Source organism: Sinocyclocheilus anshuiensis, unplaced genomic scaffold, assembly GCF_001515605.1.
Source record: "Sinocyclocheilus anshuiensis isolate Anshui unplaced genomic scaffold, SAMN03320099.WGS_v1.1 scaffold139, whole genome shotgun sequence".
Taxonomy (NCBI): domain Eukaryota; kingdom Metazoa; phylum Chordata; class Actinopteri; order Cypriniformes; family Cyprinidae; genus Sinocyclocheilus; species Sinocyclocheilus anshuiensis.
In genome coordinates, this window is record NW_015549566.1 from 248,055 (window position 1) to 257,408 (window position 9,354).

General features: G+C 36.3%; 1 protein-coding gene across 1 annotated transcript in view; it reads right to left on the bottom strand.

Moving 5' to 3' along the window:
* LOC107657250 (rho guanine nucleotide exchange factor 12-like) overlaps positions 1 to 9,354 on the bottom strand; it is a 69,616-nt gene that overhangs the window by 20,951 nt on the left and 39,311 nt on the right. Inside the window, exons 4-14 of the mRNA XM_016445277.1 lie at positions 7,454 to 7,510; positions 5,480 to 5,578; positions 4,149 to 4,198; positions 3,878 to 3,935; positions 3,625 to 3,797; positions 3,374 to 3,448; positions 2,866 to 2,964; positions 2,063 to 2,170; positions 1,788 to 1,916; positions 1,610 to 1,708; positions 1,419 to 1,529 (exon numbers count right to left, since the gene is read on the bottom strand). Coding sequence (XP_016300763.1) covers positions 1,419 to 1,529; positions 1,610 to 1,708; positions 1,788 to 1,916; positions 2,063 to 2,170; positions 2,866 to 2,964; positions 3,374 to 3,448; positions 3,625 to 3,797; positions 3,878 to 3,935; positions 4,149 to 4,198; positions 5,480 to 5,578; positions 7,454 to 7,510 — 1,058 coding nt within the window. The remainder of the gene's footprint in view (positions 1 to 1,418; positions 1,530 to 1,609; positions 1,709 to 1,787; positions 1,917 to 2,062; positions 2,171 to 2,865; positions 2,965 to 3,373; positions 3,449 to 3,624; positions 3,798 to 3,877; positions 3,936 to 4,148; positions 4,199 to 5,479; positions 5,579 to 7,453; positions 7,511 to 9,354) is intronic.

Consider the following 9,354-nt stretch of genomic DNA (forward strand, 5'->3'; position numbering starts at 1 on the left):
GTTCATCTCTCGAGTCTTCGGGTTTTTCGAGTCCTTCGTTCATCACGTGACAGACCCATATGCTTAACCTATGCTGTCTGAGCCGGAAAGAGACTTAATAATAATAACCAACTCTTTATTACCTTTGTTACAACATTCAGTGTTATGGAAAAGAACCATCATGACAGAAATTCACACATTTATAAACTGTAAGAAGTAAAAAGCTACAATTTGAGACCAGAAACGCATCACATAACTGTAAGAGTAAATAATAATTATAATAATGATACTACTACTACTACTACTAATAATAATAATAACTATGCACCCGTTTGTAAGGAATCTTTTAAATTAACTAATTTCTCTATCCAATGCTGTCACATCACGTGACAAAAGAACAAACGAACGATTCGAAAGACTCGAGAGATGAACTAATCAATTCTCTTTCCAGCTCAGACTGCATAGGTTAAGCTTATGGGTCTGTCTGTCACGTGATGAACGAACGACTCAAACCCGAAGACTCGAGAGATGAACTAATCAATTCTCTTTCCGGCTCAGACTGCTTTGGTTAAGTTTATGAGGCTGTCACGTGTTGATCGAACGACTCAAACCCGAAGACTTGTCAGATAAGAGGTGAGGTGAGCTAATCATAGACTGAAGGTAAACAATTAATTAATCTTTTCGGTTTCTTATAGCATTATAGTTTTGTATTGTTTGTAGTGTGATCAACGTTTGCATAAGTAGTAGACGTGTTAGCAACTGCACTCATGAAAGCTCACATTTTTCATTTTTCATAACATTTTTCATCAGTCTTCGTTAATGAAATTAACACTACTCTCACAAGCATCAAAAATCTGTTTTTTGCCTATTCAATTCAAGTTAATTTAGTTTTTTTGTAGTCTGAACAGAAAAAAAAACCCCACATTAAATCCTTCATATGTGGTCTGATTAAAAACTGATTTTTGTCAGTGCATCTTAGCCCAAACATGCAGTTTGGATTTCTGAGTGGTTTATCGTGCATTCATTGTGCAACAGGCTGTTACATCAGAGCTTGAGACATGAATACTTCAGTGGGATATTGCATATGCTACAATTTCCCTCTTTTATGTTTTATACTTTTTCAAACAATGTTTTCTGCTATTAATGTATTGAGATTTGGATCCTCTTCTCATGAAAAGAATAATCAATCGTGAAAAAATTTCAGAAATTCTCACATATGGTGAACTGAATTAACGCAGGCATGCTTATAGCTTGACAAGTCAGACAAAACTGATTTAACAAAATTCCTAAAAATCCCTTCTTCAAAATCTATGGGATACTTATTGTCAACCCAAGTTGACAGTTTTACTGTTAGTCAGGTGAAAATCATAAGAACGCATGACCAATAGCAATAGTCTTGCTTGCCTAAGCAAGCACTGCTAATTACTGCTGGAACTTACCAGAGGTGCAGGGTCAAACTGAGAGATTACATGGTGCAGAAAGACAGCAAGATGAGCAGGGCGAGACTTGAGCAGCTCAATACTCTGGAAGCAGTTGCACTGGTCGTTCACCTGAGACACATCAGATCAGGTTAAAGAGGCAGGTGACTAAGACCACGGTCCCTGCACTGAGGGAAAGGAACTGAAAATACCTGCTCCTGCTCAATGTCAAAGTCATCATCTTCAGCAGCAATGATCTCTGAAGCCAGGCGGGAGGGTGGGCTCCCAATGGTGGATGAGAAACGAGAATCCTACGGGAAGTAGAAAGGTGTGACAATCATGCTCATAAGAAATCAGGCGGAAAGATCTGTCAAAAGCAATGGTTCTCACCAGGTCAAAACCGTCCTCGACCTCAGGGGAGGGGCAGAAATTGAGGCTGTCTCTGGGGATGCTCTTTGGACTGGAACAGTTGGAGTCCCGTTGGCTCTCTGGAGAGGCCGGGTAGAACCGGCGCTGGACCTGCACATCACACACCGTAAACACAATTAATTACACCACAGGGTAGCAAGGAACAAAAGCCACTGAGTACACTCATGATAAGTGCCACTGTTTAACTGAGATCAGTGAAGATATCTCAAAGAAAAGAGAGCGCAGTGTACACTTACAGATGACACTGATCTTCCACTCCATAAACCCTCTGGGCTGAAATCTCCCTTATATTGATCCTCATGCACCCAAAAGCCATCTTCACTGTTCCTGAGACACAGACTCTCCTAAAGCATAGATTGAGATACAGTCAATACATGCTTAATAATTCGAAGCTATTCAATCAGATTCAGGACATTTTGAAACTAACATAATGTGTAATTAATGGTCAAGCAATATATCAATCAGATTGATCAATTAGCATCCTCTGAAAACTGTTTGCCCAAAAATTCTCTCATAAGAAACAAGGGAAAGCTGCTATTATCCAAAAATACAAATTTTTACAAATATATTCTATTTTTGTAATTTATTTAAAATTGTATTAATTACATATTTATTAAGATAAAACAATAAGCCACCCTCACCAATGCTGCATCTATTTGATCAAAAATACAATAAAAAAGTAATACTGCAAACTATTATTACAATTTAATATAACTTTTCTATTTTAATATTTTATATATTAAACATTATATAATATATTTTAAAATGTAATTTATTCCTGTTATGCAAAGTTGAATTTGTCTCATGAACCAAAAATCATTCTAATATGCTGATTTGGTGTTCATTTCTTATTATCATCAATGCTGAAAATGGCTGCATTGTAAGTTTTTGTGTAACTTTATTATCATATAATATACAAATATTTATAATCAAACAATCTGTCTCTCTAGCTATATCAAAATTGGTTGACCACTCCCTAACAGTGTGTTTCTGATATTATGAATATGAACAGAATTGAAACGGGTCAGAAATGTCATACATGTGTATGGCCCTGCTGATGTGGAATGTGCTTCTTGGCTTCCTGGATGTCCCGTAGTGGTTTGGGTGTGGGAGTTCTGCTGTAGTCCTCCTTCAGTCCCTAAAGAAGAGACATTTTCATATACTACATAATCAGATCTTGTACACACACACAGTCAAAGGGTAACAGACAAATATCAGCCTAACAACTCTGACATGTTGCTCTGCTCTTTATGCTGCTCTCCAAGACAATGAGAATGACAGATCTTTGTTAACAAGACATGTGAAGGTGTTAACTGTGTCGAAACATAGTGGGTGGAGCTTAAGTCTCCCCTCTCACTTATCAGCTATACTGAAGCTCTAAATTGCCTCCCAACAGGAAAGGCCTCATTCTTATCAACTTAAGTCATATTGCAACAATACAGCTCTGTAACTCAACACTTTACTGACAGGTACACTTTGTGAAATTGAAAGTAGCATGTGTGTCAAATTTAAAGCAGTAGTTTTGAGTCTGATATTTAGATTCTGACCTGTATGTCCTGTTGCTCCTTAGACACCATCCTCTTGTTGTCTATTCTTTGGTTGAGTGGAGCACTGTTCTCTTCCTATGTAGGGTTGGGTTGACAAATGACAAGGAGGAGCAAATTATAAATACTGAATATGTAATTTAATTGGAGGAGAGATATGAGGAAGTAAACTGACAACAAATAAACACTGAATGAAAAAACAAAATAAAAAATCAGATGGGAAAACAATTTGCTGCAATCTATGGGGTTCTTACCCATGACACAAGAGGAGAGGAGGTGCGTTCCGCTGCATTGTATGAGTTGGGAGATGTAACGAAAGGGTCCCCATAACCCCCCGGTGACCCGAGATCCACGTCTACCTCAGAGAGGGGGATCTGGGGCAACCCGGGAGGCCGGCCTAATACTGTGAGGGCCACATATGAGCCGGCTGTGAAGAACAAATGAGTTTTGGTCAGTGGTGGAGACATGACTTGTTCGTCTTTACTTAAACAAATGGCTTAAACTCACATTTAATTAATTTCACCACTTCAACATGGTTTGATTGCGTCACCAATGTCCCGTTCACCTAAAGCAGAGGAGACAAACATTAAAAATGCAATATACTCTGACTATAAAACATATACATGCGAGTTCTCCAACATCGCCTCAAACATGGTCATTTTGTGACCAGCAGGTGGCAGAATAGACAGATGCTGAAATGCAGTGGTGAAGAGAGAGGGGTAGTGGGCAGTGAGAAATACAGCTTTGTACAGTAACCTTGCATCTGCAAGCATCTTACCTTAATGATCCTGTCCCCAGTCTGAACACCTGCACGCATGGCAGCGCCATCTACCAAAATACATGAGATGATTATGAATTGAAAGTGTTTTCTGGTGCAGCTGGTGGTTGCCAGAGTGCTGCCATCTGGTTGCTAAGGGGTTCTGGGTGGTTTTTCAGCACAGTGCTATGTGGTTTATGTGCTCCATTTACACCGCACACAAACTGGTTTTCACTGTCATTTTGCAAATGACGAAACCTCCATTTTGGGTATTCACGCATGTACTGTCTCATGTAAACGTGCTCACTCAATCACAATTCACTACAATGTCACAGTTAAAAACTTGAAAACTGAGCAATTATGCGTGCACTTCTACAGAATATTCCACACTGTATGACGAGTGCATTATGTCCTGAACGACCACCTTTTAGACTAAGATAAACAAAGTTTTGTAACAATCATATATATTTAGATACATTTTTGCTGTTCAGACTTTAATTTGAGTAACACACACTTTTTTTGCCCCACTAGAAATGTCAAAGCATATAAAATTTAGTCAGGGTAGACAGACAGCATACTGAATTTTACTGAAAGTTGAAAACAAAGCTGTGAGGGGGATACATTTACAGTCTTTAGAAAGGCATGCACTCTATGGAATTTTCACAAACTCAAACGTTAGTTGAATTTCAATTTATTGCCATATCAGCTTCAGATTCAACATTCAACAATTTAATAAAATATAATAAATACAATCATTTTATGAAATTCAACTTAAGAAAATAAATGCCGAAATCATTTTGTATATACAACTCTATAATATATTTTTGTCTTAATTTTTTTATCTTCAAATGAACTTCAGATAAAAACTATAAAAAAGTTTATGTAAAAGTCCATTTTACAAAATTCCTTCCGAATTTTCACAGCTCAGAACTTTCAAAACTGTTTTATGGAGTTATGTTCATTAACATATGTTTTTGTCTACTGAAAAGTTTTTGGAAAGCTAAACAATTGTCAACAGGAACACACTGCCTCATCTTTGTTCTGGTCAAAACTTAAATATGTGGTTACCCTGACTTCAGTGTGTCTATATAATATATATAATGTTTAAATGTGTTTATATAATACATATAATGTTTATTTAAAATTCAATATTTGTTATTCAATGTGTTCCCTGCTTCTCTTTTATGATGCTTTAAGGTGTCCTCTTGGTCCTGCTCTGAGCACATCAGCTCCATTTCTGACTTCCAGGCAAGTCTTATCAGCCTGGGAAGGGGAGAGTCTCGACATACACCCGCAGGAGCTGGTGTGGGCGGAGCCAGAAAGACAGACAGCGTGGCAGACAGGCATCTTACCCTGTTTGACGAGCTGCACAAAAACAGGGTTGTCCCCACTGACGGTCAGCCCAAAGCCGTTCTCATCTTTCTGAATGATCACGCATCTCTGAACCAGCCCTGGAGGAAGGGAGAGAACAAGAAGAGAGAGAAAGTAAGCTATGAAAGGAGCAATGAAACTGATTTTACTGGATTGCCAATGTCTTTATTAAAGCATTCATCAGGAGAGGCCTATCAAAGCAGATTACAGTAACAATGACTCCAATACCTGATCGAACTGACAGGGTAAGTGCGTGCAGATAATCACAGACATAAAGTACTTGGCACCATAAAAAAATCTGCAGAGTTGTGAAATGAACATCAATCTCGCAGTCCAATTAAAATCCAACCCGCTTCGCAGAATAATGGAAAGATACAAGAAATGACGAGAGCAGTGGAGACGTGGGTTATCATGGTCATCTAATGCTGCAGCGTGAGAGATGGGCCTACATTCAAAACTGATAGTTCAACAGATCTGAAAACAAAAGCCGCAGTTCTCAGATGGCAGAAATGAGTATGAACTGCTCAGTCACACAGAGATGTCCTGTGTGATATACCGTCAACTGTTCAAGAAATATTTTAACAGTTTAACTTTTTTTTACAGTTTAAACATGACTTAAGTGCTACCGTCAGCGTTGATTACCACAGAGTAAAGAGTTTCCCTGTAAACAGTGCTTTACATATAGTTATATCACATATATTTCTCATATCCTTGCATGTATCATGCGAAAATTACAGGATCTAAATAATCATGACTGAATTTAACAGAGGATTGATAATTAATTCTATTATATACTAACCCATGTAATGTTTAGATGTTTATCATGGATATACTTCTGAATCAGGGCGATCTAGTGCTATGATTCCAAGTGTATTACTGCAAACATGTTAAGTCATTTTAATTTGACTATTTAATAAATAATGTATTTTCTGCGTTACGTGGACACCATACAGATGCTGTCTGTCAAATTTAAGTATTTATGTTATAAAATAAATGTTCAAATAAAAGCTGTTCATTACATTCAGCAAAGAATACTGAATAAACGTCTCATGGTTTCTACAAAAATATTAAGCAGCACAACTGTGTTCAACATTGATAAGAATTTTTATAATAATTCAGTTCAACATGACAGGAATAAATTGCATTTTAAAACATATTAAAACAGAATAAAAAAAAAATTGTAATAATATTTCACAACTTTTGATCAAAGTTTTGAATAACTGTAGTGCAAACCTAAAGGGAGTAAATTTTGTTCACTTTGCTCACTCATAAAAAAGTGACATCAGTAAGTACTAAGTATACCTAGTGTTGTTTTTGGCGGCCTGTTTTAATTTTAGTTTTAGTCTAGTCTTTGTGTGAAGCTGTCATTTTAGTTTTTATTAGTTTTAACAGAAATACTGCAACATAATAATAATAACGCGACTACACGAGACGAAATAACGTTATACCATTTCGTTTCGTCTCGTTTTGGTCAACGAAAATTAAGAGACATTTTAGCATAGTTTTTATTTTGTAAACCACATTTAGTCTCGTTTTTATTCGTCAACAATATTGCATTATACATTTAATTATAGTCATCGTCACATGACCAGCATTTACGTTGCGTCTCGTCTCGTTTTCGTCACGTGATAAAGGTTCGTTGACGACGATATTTAGTCATAATTTTCATTGACGAAAGCAACACTAAGTATACCATGTAATAGTTAAAGTACAACTATAACAGTTATCAAGCCTTTAAACAGAGCATTCAGACTCTCTCAGTCTTTATCTTCTGAACCATTAGGAATAATGCTATCTGTTATTGTCCAATAATACACACATAGCCCAAAATTAACTCAGTGAAGCTGCACATAAATAAATGCTGATAACACTTGAACTTCACATTGCTGGAGAAGAATCACTTGCACAAGAGTATAGACGGAACTAGAAACACAGCAACAGTACGATCATCTTACCAAAAGACTCAGGTCTCCTGTCAGCCACTACAAATCCACTCTTCTGCACCAGCACGTCTGATCCACACACAACATCATGATACAACAAGGGACACACACGCACATATCACAGAGGACACAGAGAGAGGACTCAAATGAAAAAATGAGCAATGGCACAAATACACACAGTGTGGCTGTTTTGGAATGGGATGATTGTCTATTGAGGAGCAGTGAAATCTCCAAGGTCTTACATATTAACAAAGTGTCTCCCCCGAAATGATTAATAAGATGTTCAGGCATTAAGGTCCCCACGTGTTAACCCAGAAATCAATGCTTGGCACAAATGCAGATATAACCAATAAACAGAGTTTGGGGTGAGAAGAGCTTTAACGAGAGAACATTCTCAAAAACGGTTACGCAAGAATGTTGGTTTTTGCTTTCATCTTGAAATATGGTTAATCATAGTTAATCAGGTAAACTGTGAACTTGAATTTCTCACAAAAATTTAATCAGTGATACTGTTTAACAGAAAGTATAAGATTTATAACTATAGTCTCCATTACGCAAGGCTATACAACTTTGGTCTGGAATTAATCACACAAAAGAGCCACGCTTCTCAGACACTCCTAAATTAGGGTTGGGTGATATCGATGTGTTCTCAAATGAACTTCCTGGAAATATAAGATTAAGCAACATTGTAAATAGTGCAATCAAGTCAAGTCAAGTCAAGTCTGCTTTATTGTCAATTCTTCCACATGTACAGCACATAGAAACTCACGACTGTATGCGCGCTTAGAGACAGATAGACGCGACGAATACGTACAAAAACACTGCGATTCACAAGACAAAAAACACGAAAACACCTTTCTGTTCTGTCGCAATGATTTTAATGTGATTTTTTTGTACTATATATTTTTGTTCGGCCTCTAGATAATTTTTGCAATTTGAGGGCATAAGAATGTTAGCACAGAGATATTCAAACACCATCTATAATGTTTATGTTTGTAAGTTGGATCCACTTCCATGAATCAGTTCAAACTAGAGAGCTGAGAGAAAACCTTTTTTTGTAGGCCAAGTTAGCATCATCCTGATTCCCTCAACAAAAACTCAATAGGATTTTTTTCCATTGTTTTTGGATTGTTGCAGAAAATAAAATGTGACCAACAAATATTTGGTTCATCATGAAAATCTTCACAAATTAAGAACCTTTATGAATTTGATAGCCTAAACACAATCATCAGAAATAAAACGCTAAAGATTACTAATGTATTTTATGTCATAGAATAAAACTTGAAAATATATTGAACAGAGTTTAACACTAATTTTTTAAGTAGTACAATGTTTTAGTAAAAATATATGCAGGTAAATATTACTGTTTTATTATATACTGAATGTTATATTGTAATGTTATATTTGTGTGTATATATATATATATATATATTTATATAAATAAAAATTGTTTGATATCTTGCATTTTTAGTAGGGATGTCTTGAGCCGATCTCAACACGTTTTAGCCATCATACACGTTTGAGCTTCTGTGTTCAGTGTATTTGATGAACACTTTTGTAACGATCACCCATTCATTTATCGTTTACTTTTATCTGCCGTCTGAGACATTGTTATTATAACGCATTATGGATGAGTCTTGATTCGGACTTGACTGAAAGACTGGCGTTCTGACACCGCAAGCTTCATGCTTTCTAACCTTATCTCTACTTTATGTTGTAATTATTCTTCTTATTATATGTATAAAATACAAGAAGTTTATATCAAGTAGTCCCATATTCATAACTGTGACCCCAAAATCTGTTTACAGTGTCAACCATTGAAACATGTTTACAGTACATCTGCCAATGTCTGTGTACAGTGTGTGCATATATATACTGTATATATACTCATATATATATATATACTGTATATA